The sequence below is a fragment of the Schistocerca nitens genome, chromosome 1, assembly GCF_023898315.1.
Source record: "Schistocerca nitens isolate TAMUIC-IGC-003100 chromosome 1, iqSchNite1.1, whole genome shotgun sequence".
Classification (NCBI taxonomy): domain Eukaryota; kingdom Metazoa; phylum Arthropoda; class Insecta; order Orthoptera; family Acrididae; genus Schistocerca; species Schistocerca nitens.
The window spans coordinates 151,077,700-151,101,072 of record NC_064614.1 but is presented as its reverse complement, the minus strand read 5'-3'; the positions used below and the strand labels follow the sequence as shown (position 1 = coordinate 151,101,072).

General features: G+C 41.6%; 1 protein-coding gene and 1 pseudogene across 4 annotated transcripts in view; both read right to left on the bottom strand.

Moving 5' to 3' along the window:
* The window catches only part of LOC126243676 (uncharacterized), a 226,470-nt gene that overhangs the window by 24,725 nt on the left and 178,372 nt on the right, over positions 1-23,373 (bottom strand). For all 4 annotated transcript variants that reach the window (XM_049948180.1, XM_049948181.1, XM_049948178.1 and 1 more), the window contains one exon: positions 18,006-18,116. In XM_049948180.1, coding sequence (XP_049804137.1) covers positions 18,006-18,116 — 111 coding nt within the window. The remainder of the gene's footprint in view (positions 1-18,005; positions 18,117-23,373) is intronic.
* On the bottom strand, positions 7,538-7,654 carry LOC126204603 (5S ribosomal RNA; annotated as a pseudogene).

Sequence of the window (23,373 nt, the reverse complement as noted above, 5' to 3'; positions counted from 1 at the left end):
GGTGGAGAATAGGAATCCTACAAGAGAGGTTAGGAACATCCAACAAGAGATGAGCGCAGAAGAAGACAGCTGCACTGGTGGACAACTAGCGACTTATATTGGCGAAACACAGGAAACAGCATATAGCGGACAGTGGACTGCTAGTCACGTAGCGACATCTATTGGCAAAACGCAGGAAACAGCACATAGCAGACAGAGACAGACGGAAGAGACACCTACAGGATCTGAGAAGAACTTCAACGGAGACATCGGTGTGGGTAGCTTTCTGGAAAAAGCAAAAAAAGACGGAAATGGGAGAACTGAGGCATAAAGTGGAGGAGATAACTGATTTCCTAAAATAACCAACTAGGAATATTAATACAAGAGCAAATAAAGAAAACTCTAGAAAAGGAAAGCCACCTAGACGCAGAGAAAACCAAAACTGATGGAAACAACATACAAACTAAATACAACAACAAAGTTAAACCAGAGGGAACGACAATATACAGAAATCCTCTGCTCCAGCAACAAAATCAGCTACAAGTCCAAGTCAATGCAGATGAGCTACATAATAAAACCCGAAATCAGGTTAATGAACTAGAGGAACCGACTTGGAGTACTGTGGCAGGGAGGAGCTGGTACAGAAGAAACCAGAGTAATTATAAAACCATAATGGGTACCAAAAAAGACGAAGAAATGCAAGCAGCAGAAACAACAGCATGGCTATACATCGGTAACTTAAAGAGAACCACCACAACTGCTACAGTAGTGAAATACCTTAACAAGAATGGAATACTGGGACAACTAGAATGTGAAGAACTGCGCACACTGGGCAACAAAAAAGCTTTCAAAGTAGGCATTCCGTTTGAAAAGCTACAAATCACACAAGAACCAGAATTCTGGCCAGAAAACATAAAAGTAGGTCGATTTCGTTTCCCAAGACGATCAATGGAAGAGGGAGCAGAGCTCAACTAAACTAAGAAGAAAACCAGAAGAGCAAGAAGTAAAAGCAGTCTTGTGGAATACAGAGGGAGTAAAAAAGTGCTCTTAACCTAACACCAATAGACATTCTGCAAAACTCGGATCTTGAAATTCTAACAGAAACCTTCCTGATAGACAGCTGGCAACATAAAGATTTCTGTAATTATCACCTAATGGCAAAGAAGGGAGAAAGAGGACGACCTATGGGAGGAATATCTATCCTACTGAAACCCTGGATGACGCCCACCAAAAAAATCATAAAACAAGAAAATAGTATGCTAATAGAAGTGGCAAACATAAATGTAATTGCAGCCTATTTTAAACTGCACACAAATGCTGTAGAAATAACTGACGAAATAGTCACACTCATCAAACAATGCAACAGCAAACCCACCATTATTGCAGGCGATCTCAACTGCAGAATAGACACAGAAAACTATAAAACAAAACTAGTCATTGAAACCCTAGAAGAAGATGGTTTCACCCTACTTAACGATAGACAGATACCTACATACATATGCCACTATGGGAAGAGCACCATTGATATCGCATTAACAAGAGGAGACATAGAAGGAAGTATTCAACCAATATGGCATGACTCCATTACTCCTATACGAAAGCACATTCCAATGAAGATAAAAATAAATATCGTCACGTCACCGCCAGCAAGAAAGACCCACCAAATCACACAAAGAAAAATTGATATAGAAAAATTAACAAACCAGCAAGAACAATTAACACAAATAGAAACTTTCATAGAGGAAGGAGACCTTGAAAAAGCAACAGACCAAATAGAAGACCTCCTAAAAAATTCAGTGATACAAACAATCCCCAAAACAAGGACGGCCAAAAGATGGTTTGATGCTGAATGCTACAGCAAAAGGAACACTGTTCTAAGAACCCTCCACAGACTAAGAAACCAGTATGACGAGGAAACACAAACTGTACGCAGAAGAGAGAAGAATCTACAAAAAACTAATAGAAGAGAAGAAAAAAGAATACATAGAAAGAGAGGCAAAAAGAGAAGCGGATGAAGCAGAGAAAGACCCATACATAGCAGCAAGACCAAGAAAAATGGCTCATACACCAAATATAGACCTGAAGGAATGGGAAGACCACTTCAGTAAAATACTGAACAAACGAGGACTCAAAACACCCCCAAAGAAAGAGAAACAACATCAAACTAAGGAAAAAGACAACACATGGGAACCCCTAAATGAAGATGACGTGAAAGAAGTAATAAAAGCACTGAAGAACAAGAAAGCAGTAGGACCTGATAATATATATAATGAACATATAAAAGATGCAAAAGAGGCACTCCAACACATATGGACCAAACTGTTTAACAAATGCCTGGAACTTGGAAGAATTCCGACACAATGGAGACACTTGACAATAAAAGTTCTCTACAAAGGTAGAGGAGACCCAATGGACCCAAACAAGTACAGAGGTATAGCCCTGGAAAATACTCAATTCAAGATGTTTTCAAAGATAATAACACAAAAAATCCAAGCCTCTGTGGACAGTCATCTCCCAGAACGACAAATGGGTTTCAGATCAGGAAGATCAACACTTACGGCAGTCAGGCTTCTTCTAAACAACATCGATGATGCGCTACAAAAGAAACAAATGTTCTACACAGTGTTCATAGACTTTACCAAAGCCTTTGACCTATTGGAAAGAGAGCTCATAGTCCGAAAACTGGAAAACACAATGGGAGAAGATAGCGTATGGGCAAGAATAGTCAAGTCAATCCTCGAATACAACTTAATTACAATATCAGACAACCTATCTTTTTCGAACCACATTCTGCAATCGAACGGAGTCTTACAGGGTGACCCAATGAGCCCTTTGCTGTACATTCTTGCCACTGAAGAAGTACTCCGAATTGGAGAAAATGAAGATGTGTATGTGTATGCATACGCTGACGACATAGCCGTAGGATCAACAGATATACAGAAGCTGCAGAGAATCATTGAGAAAATAGACAGATGGTGCAGTGAACACAAACTACACATAAACATAACAAAGACAGAAATGGCAATTTTCAGAAAAGGAGGCAAAACACCCAAGAATGCGGAAATCAGTATCAGAGGACAAAAAATAAAAATCTCATCAGACTTTAAATACCTAGGAGTGACATTGCAACCAACAGCCAAATGCTTCACAAAACATCCAACAGAACGTGCAGCCCAAGCAATAATAGCAATACAGGACATTGAAAACATCCGCCTACTCAGTCTAGAAACAGCTATGAAATTATTCAACACAAAAATCTTGCCAATCCTGGCCTATGGGATGGAGGTTATATGGGACCACCTGACAGAAAAAAATCTAGAAACACTAGAAAAGGTAAAATCGACTTATCTAAAAAGAGCACCAGGTCTTTCAAAGACAACAAGATCTAGACTAGTGTACCTGCTAGCGAGAGAGACATTCCTAATTGAAGACATCAGACTTCGATATATGAAGCCACACACCAGGGCTTCCAGAAAGCAACTGAAGATCATGGAGGACAAACGAGAAAAAATATGGCCGGAGTTTTATGGCACCGAAGCAATGACGAACCGCTCATGGACAGCACCAAACTTCGAACAGCGACATGTCGTAACTAGACTTTCTATTCACGGCTTTCATCATCTAATCTGCAAAAACAAAACTTATCACGACCCAACCGCAACATGTGTATGTGAACTGTGTAACGAAGCCTGTGAACGATATCACATAGAACTGTGCAGTAAAAGAGTGAAATCGATAAATGAATATGCAAAAATGTAAAATGTTAAGCAAAGTAACTGTATATGGCTATTTGGCTGCAATTTTATTAAATTAAAATAATGTTTACTTTAGCTGAGATGTCTTCACATGCCCCCGAGTGGGGGCTACCCTCTGAGGGAGTATGTGTATCCCGGTTGTATACTACTTCTTTAGTTCAACTAATGAAAACACAACAGACTGGGTTCACTCAGAGGACTGAACGGATAGCTCAGTCAACTAAGACACCAAAGCGTGGTTTCAGTTGAAAGAAATACATGGTTCAACTGACAGACTGCTTTCACTTGAAAAGAAAGAATGAATAACTCACTCAATATGCTAAACTAAAAAGGAGTGCGTTGACAATTTTCATTCGGTTGCTGCCACACTCAAAAGAAATAAATGAATAATAATCCAAACAATACATAAAACAACAACCAAGTGAATTGATTGTTTTCATTTGGTTGCACCCACAGACTGGTTTTTGTTCAAAAGACTGAATGAATAATTCAACTGGTACATAAAACTACAACCTAATTTGTTGACTGTATTTCAGTAACCAACTAAATTAGTTGTTTTCATTCAATGATTCCAACACTATAGTCACGTTGGCATAAAAAATTATCTGATAGTTGCAGTGGGCTGGGCATGGCATGATTGTGCACATAACTCAACTGTTCGCATACCGTGATTTTGTAAACGCCTCTATGGCAATGCCTCACTGTCATTGCAGCTACATAAACGACTACTGTAGCTGTTGGCACTATGCAGCTGATAGCTGGCAACAGTGCTGCTAGCTCTCTGGGATCTTCTTAGACTGCCTGTAGTGATCATGTGGGGACAACAACTGTTCACATCCCTGACATTCCTCCTCAAGCCACACATGTCCTCCAGGGGGTGCTACAGAACAGTCTGTTCAAGGCAAATGTCTAAAACTGAGAAGCAGAGGCAGTCAGATAAACTCAATGATATCCTGGATAAAATGAGTTTGTCACAAGACATGGACTCACATAGTTCTTCTCAGAACCCTCCAGCCACAAACTTTGGACCTGTTATCAAGATCTGTCAAATCAGTATCAAAAGCATATTTAAATCAAAGTGCCAAGTGTTACAAAAGATTTTATCAAAATACAAATCGAAGTTGTCACTGTTCAGGAAACCTGTACTGAAAATGATCACTGAAAAATTCCTGGCTCTGACTTACTACTAGCAATGTACCATTGTGCTTACACAGTGGCAACATATGTACGACTGTCAACCGAGAATGCACATCTACACTCCATATCTGATCTCAATGACATTCACTGAAGTTACAGTAAAAATTGGAGAACTAACAGTAATTAATCTACAAAAACTTCCAGCTATTTCTTGGCCTCATCACATATCTCGAACAAAGGAAAATCAAGGATGAAATAATGACAATATTATGCAAAGGACAGACCACTACTCACCATACAGCGGAGATGCTGAGTCAAAGATAGACATTACAAAAAAGACTGTCAAACAAATAAGCTTTTGGCCATAAAGACCTTCATCAGAATTTGAGAATTTGACAACATACACATACACACCCATGCAAAACACACACACACACACACACACACACACACACACACACACACACACACACACACGACCATGGTCTCTGGCTGCTGATGGCAGACTACGAGCAGCAGTGCACGATGGGAGAAGCAGTCTGGGTGGTGGGAGTGAGGAAGAGGCTGGGGCAGGGAAGAGGAGAGGTAGCAGGGTAGCTATCACCCCCCCCCCTCTGCCCCAGTCTCCTCCTCACCCCCACCCCCACTATCCAGATTGCTTCTCCCATCATGCAGTCTGGCCTCGGCAGACCATGGTCACGTATTTTTGTGTTTTTTGTCTAATTCCGATAAAGGCCTTTTTGGCCAGAAGCTTATTGTTTTACAGTCTTTTTTGTAGTGCCTGTCTGCGACTCATCAGCCCTAGTATATAGTGAGCAGCAGTCTATCCTTTTCCATAATACTGTCATCATGTATCTCAGAGATTTCAAGTCACCAGACTCAATGGAAGTAAAAGGAAAATGATGAAAATGGTGAAGTTGTCATAAATTGGGCACAAGAGAGTAACTTATATTTTGTGTTGTTTGATGCAAATGATAAAGGAACATTTGTATCAGCACCAGGGAGACAGAAGTATAATCCCGATCTATGCTTTGTATCAACTAGTGAGATTAAATTACCTCTCAGTGTTGCTGGTTGGTATTACAAGAATTCCCACAAGGCCAGCACCATCCAATCTTTATTGAAATTGGAACAAGTATCCCACTGGTATCATCCTTTGCATGACCTATACAGAAATGTATAAAAACAAAGTGGGACATATTTGCTAAAAATCTGAACAAATGTCTTGGTTCGACTCCCACAAAAGCAAAAAACTATGAGAGGCTGTTGGAGCTATGATAAGTGCAGCAAACAAGGCAGTCCCTAGGGGCTACAGCAAGCACTATATTCCAGGTTGGAATTAAACTACCGAGAAAAAAATTGATGAATTTCTACATTTCATAATCTCGATACAGCCAGACTTACTAGGTGGATAGAGACTGCTGAGTTGCTCAATTTTCAAACTTCAAGTACAGAAGCATGGTCATTACTAGAGAAGTTGGGTCAAAACAACATATAAGTAAGGGGCAACAATGGTACATCAGCACTATAGGATTGTGTCACATTTACTGTTCACATACAGAGCATCAAGTGATAAAGCTCAGACAAGATGCATAAGAAACAGACCTACATTGCTCAAAAAGAACAAACTGAGTTCCCAAGAACTCTCTCTGTATCTGACATTTCTGCTGCTCGTAAAAGTCTACAACCTGGAAGGGCAATGACAAGTAACAGAATCCACCCCAATAATGGGAATTATGCAAAAAGATGGCTGGCAGATTTCTTCTCTGACATAATATTATCTGGTTCAGTCCTATATAAAGTAAAGCAATCAAAGATCATAGCAACACACAAACACAGCGTGGCATCAGACCACACAAAGTACAATCACACAATTGAGTACTATTTGCAAGTTACTTGAAAGAAACCTACACAATCAGTTCAGTCCAGTGATTTTTCAGAACCTCCCTACTGAGAAAGCTGGATTCCGAGCAGGATAAGGCTGCACTGATCGAGTCTCATGATTAACAATGTTTATTGAAGCAGTGTACCAAATTAAGCAATCATTTGATTTCATTGATCTAACTGCAGCATAGACATGGTCTGGAGGAATGGGGTGCTTTATAAATTATTACAACTCATTCCACACAATCAGGCAGCAAAACTGATTGACAACATGATAGATGGAAGGGTATTTACTATAACTAAAGAAAAATATACTAGCCGTCCAAAAGCATTGAATAATGACTTACCATCCTCACTTTCCTCTTGTTTAATTTATATACAGGGTGACACAGAAAAAAGGGAACATTTCCACACTCCAATAAAAAATAGAAGTGATGAAGGAAAGAAGTTGCATTTGTAGTAATTGAAACCTTACAACTTTGCCCTTTACAAAACACTGATGGCATTTATCATTTTTAAAAAAATTACGTCCTTTAGACGGCGTCCCCCTGTACGAACAAAAACTAAAATTAAACTCCTCCTGAACAGGCCATGAAGACCCAATGGTACCCACCAGCCACTGTGTCGTCCTCAGTCCATGGGCAAGACTGAATGTGGATATGGAGGGGCATGTGTTCAGCACACTGCTCTCCCAGCCGTATGTCAGGTTCCGAGACTGGAGCTGCTACTTTTCAATCAAGTAGCTCCTTGGTTTGCCTCACAAGGGCTGATTGCATCCCGCTCGCCAACACCACTCGCAGACCAGATGGTCACCCATCCAAATGCTAGTCCAGCCTGACAGTGCTTAACTTCAGTGATCTGACGGGAACTGGTGTTACCACTGCGGCAAGGCCATTGGCCCTCCTGTATGAATACATTCCTGAAATCTGCTGTTGAGATTCTTCATTGACCGCTGCAACGTCTCAGCTGGGATACTGTGAACTGCATCCCGAATTCTCTGTTTTAACTCATCCAGGGCTCTTGGTCAAGTCATGTAGACTTTGCTCTTGAGGTAGCCCCACAAGAAAAAATCATAAATGGATAAATCTGGCACCACGGAATGTTACCGATTCATGAGATTACATAGTTGCCACACAATTCTCGCTCATATGCCATTCATTGCCGTGCAGTGTGTCACTCCATCCTGGTGAAACCAAGCTTCTTGGACGTTTGCAAAGTTGTTCATTGCAGGTGTAACGAAAATTCGTACCATCTCCATGTGCCAACTGTAAAAATTGTTAGTTCGCCTAAACAGGTCATTCCAAAGGATTTAAATATGCTTAATCTCATGTTAGTAAATTGTTGAAGTGTCTGTAGCAAGATCCCCAAGTTACTCTCTGAAATAAACAGTATCAATGCCAATTTTGTATCAGGTACCGAAAGCTGGTTGAAACCAGGAATAAAAAGCAGTGAAATTTTGAACTTGGGTTGGGCAATGTTTAGGAAGGATAGGACTGATTCTATGGGAGATGGTGTGTTCATTGCAGTTAAAAGCTGTTTAAACCTAGTTGGATCGATACTGGGTCGGACTATGGAATAGTCTGGATAAAGCTGTCAATCAGACAAGGATTACCATTGTATTATGATGTTTTTATAGACTACCAGCATCCGCAACAAACGTTGCAGAACGTTTCAGGGAAAGTTGGGTACATAGGAAGTAAATATCCAAATTATCCATTAGTTATAGGTGGAGACTTTAATCTGGCATCCATTGACTGGGAAAATTACATGTTTGTCACAGGGGGCAGAAGCAAAGATTCGTGTGAAGTTATTCTAGCAGCGCTCTCAACATACAACCTTGAACAATTATATTTTGACTAAAGTTCAGTCTTGATCACACCATTTATGTTTCAATGGCATAGGTAACCGGTTTCGGTTATTTTTACATAACCATCATCAGACCCATGGCTCCCTTAGGATGGTAGGCAGAGCCCTCCTAAGCTGCTACGAAGTTGACTTCGTAGCAACTGAGGAGGGCTCCGCCTACCATCCTAAGGGAGCCATGGGTCTGATGATGGTATGTAAAAATAACCGAAACTGGTTACCTATGTAATTGAAACATAAATGGTGTGATCAAGACTGAACTTTAGTCAAAATATAATAATCTATTGATCACTGTTTTCCAAAAATGTTTACCAAACTTGAACAATTGGTTAGAAAACCAATTCGAGATGGGAACATATTAGATATCTTGGGAACAAACAGACCTGATCTTTTTGAGGAAGTTAATCTAGAAGAAGGTGTTAGTGACCATAATGTCGTTGTGGCTTCTATGTCAGAGGAAGTTGCAAAAAAAACGCTTAGAGTTTTCTTGTTTGGGAAAGCAAATAAAAGTGTCATTAATTAATATCTTCATAGTCAGCTCCAAGCATTCACCGCGGGACAGGAAGATATTGAGCATCTTTGGTTGGAATTTAAGGTATCGTCAACCATGTTTAGAGAAGTATGTGCCTAGTAAAAATTTAGTGGAGGGAAAGGATCCACTTTGGTACAACAAACATATTAGGAAGTTGCTGAGAAGGCAGAGAATTTTGCACAGTTGTTTTAAATGTAGTTACTGCCCCACTGACAAACAGAAATTATGAGAAATGAAAGCAGCTGTCAGAAGGACAATGAGAGACTCTTTTAACGAATTTGAAAGCAATATTTTATCTGCAGATTGTAAAAATAACCCCAAAAAATTCTGGTCATACGTAAAATCTATGAACGCTACCAATAATTAAATACCTTCTCTTGCTGGCAGTATGGGTAATGTAACTGATGATGATAAACAGAAGGCCGAAATTCTAAACTTAGCTTTCAAAAATTAGTTGATAGCAGAGGACTGCAGCACCAATCCATCTTTCAATTATTGAACGCAAGGATGGCTGACATAGCGTTTAGTGTACCTGGGATTGTAAAATGGTTAAGATCCTTAGATGCCAGAAAGGCATCTGGTCCAGACGGTATCCCCATAAGATTTTATGTTGACTATGCTACAAATATAGCACCATTCTTATCCATCATCTATCAGAGATCATTAGAACAGCAGAAAGTTCCATGAGACTAGAAGAAGGCCCAGGTCATAGCAATCTATAAAAAAAGGTAGAAAATTGGATTCACATAATTACCAGCCAATCTCACTGACATCAATTTGCTGTAGAATCATGGAACATATTTTGTGTTCAGACATAATGACCTTTCTAGACTCTGAGAAGCTCATCTGCAGAAACCAGCATGGTTTTAGGAAACAGCGGTCATGCGAGACACAGCTGGCCCTCTTTGTGCATGATATACAACAGGTTCTAGATACCGGCTCCCAGGTTGATGCCATATTTCTCGACTTTCGAAGGGCATTAGACTCAGTTCCACACTGGCTGGTTCAAATGGCTCTGAGCACTATGGGACTCAACTGCTGTGGTCATCAGTCCCCTAGAACTTAGAACTACTTAAACCTAACTAACCTAAGGACATCACACACATCCATGCCCGAGGCAGGATTCGAACCTGCGACCGTAGCAGTCGCACGGTTCCGGACTGCGCGCCTAGAACCGCGAGACCACCACGGCCGGCAGTTCCACACTGTCGCTTGCTCCAAAAAGTGCACGTTTATGGTCTATCCAATGACATATGCGGTTGAATAGAAAGTTTTCTAACAGACAGGGAGCAGTACGTCGTCCTGAACGGGGTGACTTCAACAGAGACAAGCATAACTTCAGGTGTGCACCAGGGCAGCGTAATAAGTCCGCTGCTTTTTACGCTTTACATAAACAATCTGGTTGATGGTATTGACAGCGGCATTAGACTGTTTGCCGATGATGCTGTAGTGTACAGGAAAGTAGTACCACAGGAAAGTTGAGAACAAATCAATGAGGATTTGCAGAAAATAAATGCATGGTTTGATGACTGGCAGTTATCTCTTAATATTAGTAAGTGTAACTTATTGTGCATAACAAGTCAAAAATCCCCATTAATGTACGAGTACAAAATAAATGCCCAGTCTTTGGAAGCGGTATCATCCGTCAAGTATCTGGGTGTGACTAGATCTCAGATGGAATGATCAGATTACACAAGCAACGGGTAAGGCAGGCTCTAGATTGCGGTTTATTGGTAGAATCTTGAAGTGATGCAGTCCTTCAACAAGGGAAATAGCATACAATACATCAGTTCATCCAGTCTTGGAGTATTGTTCATCTGTATGGGACCCTTACCAGTTGGGTCTGATTCAAGAGATTGAGAAGGTCCAAAGAAGAGCAGCAAGATTCGTGACTGGTACATTTAGCCATCTCGAGAGCATCTCATAGAAAGTTTGAATTGGGACACACTTGCAGATAGACGGTGCACTAAATGGAAGGGGCTGCTCACTAAATTCCGAAATACGATCTTCACCGATGATGTAGAGCATATATTATTACCACCAACTTTCAAATCATGCAATGATCACCATTCAAAGATAAGGCAAATTAGAGCTCGTACTGAGGCATATTCAGACAGTTGTTTTTCCCTCGCACGATCCGCGAGTGGAACAGAGGGGGGGGATATGACTTTGGCGCGAATTGTGCCCTCCACCACACACCGCTTGGTGGCTAGCGGAGTATATACGTGGATGTAGATCAGTATTTACAGTTATTGTGTTTCCCTGTTCATTTGTGAAAAAATACGGTCCGATAATCCCATTTGATGAAACACCACACCATACTGTCACTTTACTAGCATGTAAAGGGCACTCATGAATGTCATTAGGATTTGTGTTTGCCCTGTAACGGTAGTTCTGTTTATTTACATAACCTGTGAGATGAAAATAAGCGTCATCTGACATCCACAACTTGTTTAGAAATTCATAGTTATTGTTGATTTTTGTTATCATTTGTTGACAGAGTCCTAATTGTAACCGGTAATCGTTGTCCTTCAATTGTTGCACCATCTGTAGTTTGTACAGATGAAATTTTAAATCAAGGTGAAGAACCCTGTGAACACTCTCCCGGCACATTCCAACCACTGCTGCTCGCTTACGAATTGAACGCCATGGGCTCCGTAAGAAAGACAGACTGGCATACAATATCAACGTTCACTGGAGAACGCACATTTCTTGGTCGTCCTGTTGGTTTCTTCTTGAGGGCAGATCCAGGCTCTTCAAAGTCATTAATCCAACATTTTATGGCACGTTTTGGCAGTATGGCATCATGATATTATACACTGTAAAAACATCGAAACTCCCTCTGCGTTGCTACCAAACTATCATTGTTTTTACTAAACATTTTTATGGGTAATGCACGCTGTTGTCCATTCCACTGATCCATGATTACTGAAACGGATAACTGACATGAACCCACAGTGCTGCCACCTGCCCATGGCGGCTGCTACTCATTTCAAACATTCCCGTTATTCTGTGTCACCCTGTATATCTGGTATTCTACAACACAGTGGAGGATGTTTGGCTATGCGGACAACTGGGTAATAGTTACTCAACACAAAACTTTTGAAACAACTCAAGAAATCCTAAATTCTGATCTAGACATCTTAAGCCAACACGTCCATAAATGGAGGCTACAACTAAACTCAAAATATAACAGAAGTTGCCCATTTTCATCTGCCCAATATATTGCCACACAGACCTCTTGATGTCTGTTCTGATGGAGATGATCTTCATCATAACATGCATCCAAAATACCTTGAGATCACATTAGATAGGTCATTTTCTTTCAAAATCATCTACTAATCTCAAAAGCAGAAACAACATCCTCCATAAACTCTAATTGAGGATCGTCAGCAGACACTCTCCGGGTGTCAGCACTTGGACTGCTACATTCAACAGCAGACTACTGTGTGCCTGTCTGGCTCAGCATTGCGTATATAAAAAAGGTAGACATACAAGAAATTGAATTCAGTGCCACTGATGAATGGAAATGCTGCTGACAATAAAACTGTCCTCCACGATGCCTGAAACTGCCCTGTGTCCAGAAGAAACCTCTGGATTACATCAACCTCAGGCTGTTTGGACTACCACATCCCAACGTGCCATGGCGATGTTTTATCAACACGTCCCTCCTGTGTCTACAAGGGTCCTTTCGACAATTTCCTGACAGCAACAAGTGGTGTAATAAACGACATAAAACACCTGGATATTTGTTTATAGCTAATGTCATTTGTGTTATATTTTATGATGGTCTGCTGTGCTGAAAGGTTGACATGTAGTAGTTTGGTTATCTTTATATACGTATAGCTATTCTTGTGACTCAAAAACTCTAATAAATAAGTAGTGGTAACATCTCTTATCAGTGTTCTAGTACCCTCATTCAGTTTCATTAACAAACTTACCTATTACATCTACACCTACACTCTACAAGCCACCTTGCAGAGTGTGGTGGAGGGTACTTCTGGTACCACTACCTGACAACCCTTTCATGTTTCTTTTCGGGATGGTGCATGGGAAGAACGACTGACAGCAAAGCTTTGTACGAGCTCTAATTCCTCCGATTTTCTTGCCTCGATCATTTTGCAGAATGTATGGGGGAGGAAGTAATGTTTCCCGACTTCTCAGACCACCAGTTCTCAAAATTTCTACAGTATGTGTCTCAAAGATGGATAATGTGTCTCTCGTAGCAACCGCCACTGGAGTTTGATGAGTGTCTCCATAATGTTCTTGCACCAAGTAAACAATTAATTAAATGTATTGCCTATTCACAGCTTGTTGATTTAGAATAAAGTGTATGCAGTTTGTAATGCAACTGTATAAGTAACACCCACATTTCCAAAGAATACCTTCATGAGCAATTATTTGCGAAGTTGGTGATTTTCAATATTTCATTCTGCTGGTGATTGTCAACTGCTGAAAATTATATAAGTTGAGACCTTCGGTCCATATTCATAAATTTAATAGTGTTAAAGACGTGTTATCATAATTGTTAATTTACAACTTGTTTATTCATTTTTATGTTCTGATGCTATATGATACAACATTTTGTAGCACCAGGGTCAAAGTGAAATTGTGTATGAAGACACAGAACTGTGACGTGGCAGCTTCTGAAATGCTCTTTCCGAGGAATACTTCTGCTGAGATGAAAAAACTATGCCGAAAATGTGAGAGAATTTCTCTTTGAAGAACAGGATATCAAAATAGACAGTGCAGGGGTAGGCAAGGAAATAGTGTGTATGTTACACTACATTTTAAAGCATGTTCTATAAAAAACAACAGTTCTCCCATTATGTTTAAAACAGTTCACCAGAGGCCGTAGCTTTTCAAATGCTGGCTCGATGCTCGCCATTCTCTCTAAGGTCATATTGCATGGATGGCATAGGAAGACTTCAGCTCAAACACTGCAAATGTTCTTGCAAATGGTGTCCAAGTGTTTTTAGAAGGAAAACATCACGATCCCTTTCCTGTTCTATACAGTTCTACTCCGTCCAGTCACATTAATGTTATCACTGCCTTTGTTATATGTCAACGTGCAATAACCACTCACAGATGGCAGGTGGCAGCACTAGTAGTAGACGGTATATAAGGTGTCTGGGGATGTGGAAAACAGTTGTCTGGGGATGTGGAAAACAGTGCAGTCATTGTCGGACAACAGAAACGGAGTAATTTATCTTATGTGCAAAACGGGATGATTATCAGCTTTTGGACCAGGGGTGGAAGCATTTTTGAAATGGCTGAGTTTCCAAAATGTTCACTTGCCACCTTCATTAAAGTATACCACACACTACAAAATGCCACTATCCAAAACTGGTGCTGAGACAACTGTAGTCGACCACGGGTCGTTGATGATAGGGTGAATGACAGCTGCACAGATGTGTGTGGGTGAATAAATGTGCAACTGCAGAGCAACTAACCATCCACATGAACTAAGGGGCTACAAACAATCTCTCCGCAATGATCATTCAGTGAATGTTGCCGTGTATTGGCCTCTGCAGTAGGACTTTGATTCATGCACCCATGCTGACTGCTGTTCATTGGCGACGAGGGCTGGAATTTGCATGCCTGTAATGTAGCTGGATGTCAACCAAGTGGCGATAGGTGACGTTTCCATAGGAATCACATTTTATGCTGTGCTGGACTGATGGCCTTTGGTGTGTACAGCCCTGCAGGAATTGTCGGAAGGGTCCAGGTCAGAGGAATGAGCATTACAGTCCGGGGAATAGTGGCATTCCATGGGTGATCTCGTCATTCTGGAAGGTACAATGGATCAACATAAGTATGGATCTGTCCTTGGGGACCATATTCATCCCTACATGCAATTTGTTTTTAGTCAGCATGATGGCATCCACCAGCAGGACAATGCAACATGTCACACAGCTCACACTGTATGTGTGTGGTTCGATGAGCACCAGGATGAGTTTGCCATGCTCCCTTGGATACTTACGCCCCCCCCCCCCCCCCAATCCCAGATCTAACACCAATCAAGAATCTGTCAGACTACCTCAAACGGGCTGTTCACACCACACAGCCTCAACTGTGAAACCTGGTGCAACCATCTGGCCATGGCACCATAACTGACATGGCTTCAGATACCTGTCGGTGGTGGTGGTGGTTAGTGTTTAACGTCCCGTCGACAACGAGGTCATTAGAGACGGAGCGCAAGCTCGGGTTAGGGAAGGATTGGGAAGGAAATCGGCCGCGCCCTTTCAAAGGAACCATCCCGGCATTTGCCTGAAACGATTTAGGGAAATCACGGAAAACCTAAATCAGGATGGCTGGAGACGGGATTGAACCGTCGTCCTCCCGAATGCGAGTCCAGTGTGCTAACCACTGCGCCACCTCGCTCGGTATACCTGTCGGTATCTTCCAGAACCTCAATCACTCTCTTACCGCACATCTGCATTTCATGAGGTCATTACCTAGTTTTTTAACAGATGATCACATTAATATGACTGGAACGTGCATCTGAAGTTACAAGAGCTTGAGGACATCTATTCACTGACAATTAATCTAACAGACAGGTAAAATGACACAACAATTAATCAAGGCAGAACTACAGGTCAAGGAGAGAGCTTGCTTACACTATGTGATCAAAAGTATCCCAACATCTGGCTGAAAATGACTTGCAAGCTCATGGCAACTTCCATTGGTAATGCTGGAATTCAATATGGTGATTGCCCACCCTTAGCCTTGATGACAGCTTCCACTCTCACAAGCATACGTTCAATCAAGTGCTGGAAAGTTGCTTAGGGAATGGCAGCCCATTCTTCAAGGAATGACGCACTGACCAGAGGTACTGATGTCGGTCGGTGAGGCCTGGCATGAAGTCGGCGTTCCAAAACATGTCAAAGGTGTTCTATATGATTCAGGTCAGCACTCTGTGCAGCCCAATCCATTACAGGGATGTTATTGCCGTGTAACCACTTTGCCACAGGCCATGCATTATGAACAGGTGCTCGATCGTGCTGAAAGAGGCAATTGCCATCCCCGAATCGCTCTTCAACAGTGGGAAGCAAGAAGGTGCTTAAAACATCAATACACGCCTGTGCTCTGATAGTGCCATGCGAAACAACAAGGTATGTAAGCCTCCTACATGAAAAACACAACCACGTCATAACATCACTGTCTCCGAATTTTACTGTTGGCACTACACTGGCAGATGACGTTCACCGAGCATTCGCCATACCCACACTTTGACATCGGATCGCCACACTGTGTACTGTGATTCGCCACTCCACACAAAATTTTTCCACTGTTCAATCGTCCAACGTTTATGCTCCTTACACCAAGGGAGCCGTCATTTGGCATTTATCGGCATGATGTGTGGTTTATGAGCAGCCGCTCGACCATGAAATCCAAGTTTTCGCACTTCCCGCCTACCTGTCATAGTACTTGCAGTGGATCCCGATGCAGTTTGGAATTCCTGTGTGATGGTCTGGATAGATGTCTGCCTGTTACACATTAAGACCCTCTTCAACCTTCCGTGGTCTCTGTCAGCCAACAGACGAGGTCATCCTGCACGCCTTTGTGCTGTATGTGTCCCTTCACGTATCCACTTCACTATCACATCAGAAAAAACGGATCTAGGGATGTTTATGAGTGTAGAAATCTCATGTGCAGATGTATAACACAAGTGACACCCAAGCACCTGACCTCGTTCGAAGTCCACGAGTTCCGCGGAGCGCCCCATTCTGCCCTCTCACGATGTCTAATGACTACTGAGGTCGCTGATATGGAATACCTGGGAGTAGGTGACAGCACAACGCACCTAATATGAAAAACATATGTTTTAGGGGGTGTCCAGATACTTCTGATCACGTAGTGTATGTATACAGTCATTGTACTCTCCTTCACTGTTCAGTCACAAGCAGGTTAGTTCCCTTCTAGAGGGTGCCAACTGTACCACTATTGTATTTTTAATATTCTTTTTCCTATTCTTTATAATATATTACAAGTGGGACTCCTCATGGATTGATAACAGCCATAATGAAAACCATCTTCTCAAGTTTCCTGGAATAAACAGTGTCCTTTTGAGGAAGAAGATGATACTGATAAAAAAGTAAGGCACATGTGTGGCTGACGCTGTGCTCCAGCCGTGTGCTGCACTTTGTTTCCACATTGTAACTTAGGTATAGCTTTCCAACTCTCCCTTATTAATACCCCCTAAGAGGATGTCTGAGATACAGCATCTGCTTCTTTTATCTCCAAAAATAATTTCTATTTTTTTTTATTGAAATCCATCAGAGTTGTAATATTAAAGTATGACATGAGAGGAACAAAGAATGATCAGAGTTCATCAATTTGATGATTTGAAACAGAGAGCAGCTGGCCATAGCACTGGAGTTGTCATGGCTCCCTGTACCTTCCAGAACCTCAATGAAACTCTTCCAGCATGTCGGCATTTCAAAATGTGGCTACTGAGACTTTGGATAGATGGTCACATTAATGTGACTGTTGGACGCGGAAAGTGAACTGAAATGGTTGTGACCTCACTGAATGAATTGTCTGTTCAATTGCTTTTGGGAAGCACTTTCAAACCCTAATCAGAAGATCATACGGGTATTTTGACTCCACCAGTCAAAATGGAAATCCAGTGTCTTAACCAGTGCATCAGTTCATTTGGTTCATGTCGTGTGGATTTCCTTGCAAGCTTAGTTGCAAAGCAACTGTACAAGTATAGCAGTCTTATTATTTATTACTTTACACCAGATGGAAATGCAGATTCATTTCGCACAAGCACGATGTGGAACTACATGACAGAGAACACTGATTTTAATAATCAGCATTAATTACATGAAAATAAACAAAATACTCACTCAGAAATTTCTCAGCTTCTTCGCCTGTGACTGAAGCTGAAATCTCCCGTTCACAGGCATCCCATAGGACAAGGGTAAACTTAAACTTCGGCTCCAAGAATTTTGGCATACCTGGGAAAAACATAAAATGGCATCATAAATCTTATGTCCACTACTGTTCTTCATAAAAGTAAACAATCTTCTGCCTAATATACAATAAGCAGAATTAATTCTTTTTGTAGATGACATTAGTATTGTAATCAATCCAAGCATACATACAGAAACAGAAGAAATGGTAAACAGTGTTCTTAAAACCATCAATAATTGTTTTTTTGAAAATGGTCTCACCCTAAATTTTAAAAAGACACAACATAGTCAGGCCTGTACATCTAGGGGTTTACACCAATGATAAGTTTAACGCATGGTTAGGAAAGAATAAACAAAGTGGATACTTCAAAATTCTTAGGGGTCTACATTGATGATAATTTTAATTGGAAAAAACACATTTTGGAACTCCTGAAATGACTTAAGACTGCCACATTTGCACTAAGAATCATTTCAAATCAGGGGAAGGAGAAATCAGAAAGTTGACATATTCTGCATATTTTAATTTCATAATGTCATATGAAATAACATTCTGGGGTAACTCTTTTTAAAAAAGAAAGTTTTCATTGCTCAAAACTTGCTTTAAGAATAATATGAGGTGCTCATCCATGACCATCTTGTAGACATCTGTTTAAGGAACTGGATATTCTGACTACTGCTTCACAATATATTTCTTCCCTCATGAAGTTTGTTGTAAATAATCCACTACAGTTCCAAAAGAACAGTTACATACGTAATTATAATACCAGATAGAAAAATGACATTCATTACTCCACAATAAGGCTGTCTTCAGCACAAAAAGGTGTGTGTGTGTGTGTGTGTGTGTGTGTGTGTGTGTGTGTGTGTGTAACTAAACCTGCTAAAACACAGTTTCATATTCAAATAATATGATATTCAGTAATAAGAAACGTGATGTGACATTTTCTGCTTGCATCATACAGATGTCACTGATATAACTGAATCAGCTGAACAGTGCTGTATTTTGGGTGTTTATGAGAGGAAAACCCGGGATGAAATAATAAAAATATTATGAAAAGAACAGTTGCTATTCACCATACAGTGGAGATGCAGTCGCAGATAGGCACAACAAAAAGACTGTCAAATAAAGCTTTCGGCCAAACAGGCCTTCATCAGAATAGACAACAGACACTCGCACAAACACAACTCACATACACATAACCACAGTATCTGGCTGCCAAGGCCAGCCTATGAGCAACAGTGCATGATGGGAGAAGGAACTGGGTGTTGGGGATAAGGGGACGGCTCGGGGCAGGAAGGGGGTGGGATGGTAAACTGCTGTTTGTGGGAGCATACAGGCACACGGTAGGGAGAAGGTAGGGCAGCTAGGTGCACTCAGGAAGTTAGAAAGAGAGTGGGTGGAGGGGGGGGGGGGCGGGGGAATAAAGAAGTAAAAAGATTGTGGTTGTATTGGTGGAATAGAGGCTGTGTAGTGGTGGAATGGGAACACAGAAGGGGATAGGTGGATAATGACAATAACTAATGAAGGTTGAGGCAGGATGGTTACGGGAATGTAGGATATATTTTAGGGAGAATTCCAATCTGCAGAGTTCAGAAGAGCTGGTGTTGGTTGGGAAGGATCCACATGGCACAGGCTGTGAAGCAGTCACTGAAAGTAAGAATGTCGTGTATGCAGTGTGCTCAGCAACTGTGTGGTCCAGCTGCTTCTTGGTCAGTTTGATGGTGGCCATTCATGCAGACAAGACACCTTGTTAGAACACAGTACACTGGTTTAGCTTAGCTTGTAGATCACATGACTTGTTTCACAAGTATCCCTGCCTCTGATGCGTTAGGTGATGCTTCTGACCAGACTGGAGTAGGTGGAGGTGGGTGGATGTATGGGACAGGCCTTGCATCTAGGTATATTACAGGGGTATGAGCCATGAGGCAAGGGCTTTGGGGGGCAGGAGTTATGTGGGGATGGACAAGGATACTCTGTAGGTTCCGTGTGCATGGGATTACTAGTGAGGGGGGGTGGGAAGGATAGTGGGTAGGACATTCCTCATTTCAGGGCATGGCAAGGGGTAGTCGCAACTATGGCTCAGAATGTGATTCAGTCGCTCCAGTCCTATGTGGTACTGAGTCATGAGGAGAGCGCTCATCTTCCTCTAGATGGCCCATGACTAGGTCGGCATAGGATGGTGCAATGTGGGTGCGCACAGCCATAGTCCATATTTGTTTGTAGGTATTGCCTTCAAAGGAGAAGTAAGTGTGGGTGAGGTTGTAATTGGTCATGGGGATTAGGTTTGAGGTTATAGCTTTGGAATCCATCGGGCACTGGGAAAAGTAGAGTTCAGTAGTGGCAAGGCTATGGGAATTAGATATGTTAGTGTAAAGGGAGGTGGTATCAATAGTGATAAGCAGGGCACCATTTGGTAAAGGAACAGGAACTATGGAGAGTTGGTGGATGAAATGGTTGATATCTTTTATATAGGGGGAGGGTAGGTTGCGGGTAATAGGCTGAAGGTGTTGGTCTAGAAGAGCAGAGATTCTCTCATTGGGGGCACAATAACCGGCCACAATGGGGAGTCCTGAGTGGTTGGGTTTATGGACTTTAGGAAGCATGCAGAAGGTAGGAATGTGGGGACACTGGGGAGAATTACTGGCATGGACCTAAGGATTTGAGGACAGGCTGGAGATCCTATTGGATTGGCTTCACTGTGGTAGGTGTCTTTTTTTTTTTCCTGCAAATCACACTTTAAGTGCCTGCCACTCTCAAACAGTGCATGGACAAAACGAACACCTATATCTTTCTGTGCGAGCTCTGATTTTCCTTATTTTATTATGATGATCATTTCTCTCTACATAGCTTGGTGCCAACAAAATATTTTTGCACTTGGAAGAGAAAGTGTGTGATTGAAATTTCTTGGGAAGATCCCACTGCACAGAAAAATGCCTTTGTTTTAATGGTGTCTATCCTACATTCTGTGTCATGTCCCTGACACTCTCTCCCCTATTTCGTCATAATACAAAATTTGCTGCACAACTCTGAACTTTCTCAATGTACAGTGTTAATCCTATCTGCAAAGGATTCTACACCATGCAGCAGTACTCCAAAAGAGAATGGACAAGCAGAGTGCAGGCAAACTCTTTAGTAGATCTGTTACATTTTATGAGTGTTCTGCCAATAAAGTGCAGTCTTTGGTTTGTCTTCCCCGCAACATTTTCTGTGTGTTCCTTCCAATTTAAATTGTTCATAATGTAATTCTAGGTATTTAGTTGTAACAACAAAAGCAATCAATTTCTGACCATTGGATAGATAAAAAATCTACTCACCAAGCAGCGGCAGAACACACACATGAGAGAAGGTTATGATTAGGCAAGCTTTCGGAGCCATTTGCTCCTTCTTCAGGCAGAAGGTTTGATGGGGAAGGAAGAGGGGTGAAGGAAAAGGACTGGACAGGTCTAAGAAAAGGGATAGAACCACAGGTCAGGGGAGACTCTCCAGACAGGATGAGAAGGAAAGACTGATTGTTGGGGACTGCACCTGACAAGATTTGAAAACCTAAGAGCTTTAATGTGGAAGATAGCGTAATATGCAAGACATAGATTATAGCTTAACATTGTGCACGAGTTAATAAGAGTAAAAAGCTAAGTGCATTGTACATAACAGAGATGGGAGGGGGCAGCAAAAAATACACAGGTAAGAAAATTAAAGCCATAGGAAACTAAAACAGAGTGAAGGAAGGTGTAGTTACTGTGAAGAAATGCTCAGATGGAAGACACTAACGTAAATTAAAACCAGGTGGGTGGCGAAAACCAAGGACATGTTGTAGCGATAGTTCCCACCTGCTGAGTTCTAAGAAACTGGTGTATGGGGTAAGAAACCAGATGGCGTGTGTGATGAAATAGGCACTGAGGTCACGACTGTCATGTAGAGTATGCTCTGCAACATATTTCATGTTGCCAGAATACACAGTCCGCCTATGCGCAATCAGCCCATTGATAATTTGGTGATATTCATGCTGACGTATAAGGCCGAACAGTGTTTACATAACAGCTGGGATATAACTTGTCGTTTCACAGGTGGCTCTACCTTTGATAGTATATGTTTTGCCACTTACAGGGGCTGGTATAGCTGGTGGTAGGAGGGGGTGCATAGGGCAAATCTTGCAATGAGGATGGTCACAGGGGGAGGTATCACAGGGAAGGGAGATGTGTGTAGAAGGAGTATAGGGTCTGACAAAAATAACCCGGAGATTGGGAGGGCAACGGAAAGGTATTCTAGGTGTGGTGGGCAAACTCTCAGACAGAATGTATGTCATTTCAGAGCATGACTGTAGGAAGTCATGGCCTTGTCGAAGTAATGATTAATACATTACAGACGAGGATAATACTGAGTGACCAGTGGTGTGCTCCGAAGTTGTTTTTGGAGGGGCCAGCACTACAAGGATTGGATGTGACGGCCTGGGAAATCTGCTTTCGAACTAGGCAGGTGGGGTAATTATGTCCAGTGATGGCTGAGGTGAAAATGGTGGTGTATTGGTGTAAAGAGTCTGCATCTGAACAAATAGCTTTGCCTCAAATGCCTAGGCCATATGGGAGGGAATGTATGATATGAGAAGGATGGCAACTTTCAAGAGTATTTAGTTAAATTTACGGCCTTTAGATTAGATTGAGTTATCGTTTAACTGAAGTTTAACGGATTCCTTTTAGCAGTCATGTGAATGACCACAAACTTTTCATTATTTAGGGTTAATTGCCAATTTTTGCACCATTTAGGTATCTTTTCTAAATTTTTTTGCAATTTGTTTTGATTTTCTGATGAGTTTACTAGACGATAAATGACAGCATCATTTGCAAATGACTTAAGACAGTGGCTCAGATTGCCTCCTAAATTGTTTATATACATAAGGAACAGCAGAGGGCTTATGACACTACCTTGGGGAACCCCAGATATCATTCTGTTTTACTCGATGACTTTCCGTCTATTACTAATTTGTAAGTGGGAGTATGTCTTTCCAAACACCTTACCTTTTACCCCACTCCAAAATTCGATCATGCTGGACTTCTTAAAGACCTCTCATTCTCGCGGTCCCTACAGTGGAAACACTTTTTTGTCACCACCCCTACCAGTCAGACTCAATCAAAGACCAATGTACAATCCTGCCTGACTCAGTTCACTCCTTCACCCAGCCACAATCCACACCCACTGCCCCCAAAATCACTCCCTGTTATCATCACCATCAGTTTTCTGCTATATTAGCAGGTCCTTTGCCTCTCCATTTTCTGCAATCCATTGCTTCCTTCTTAAGGCTGCTCTATG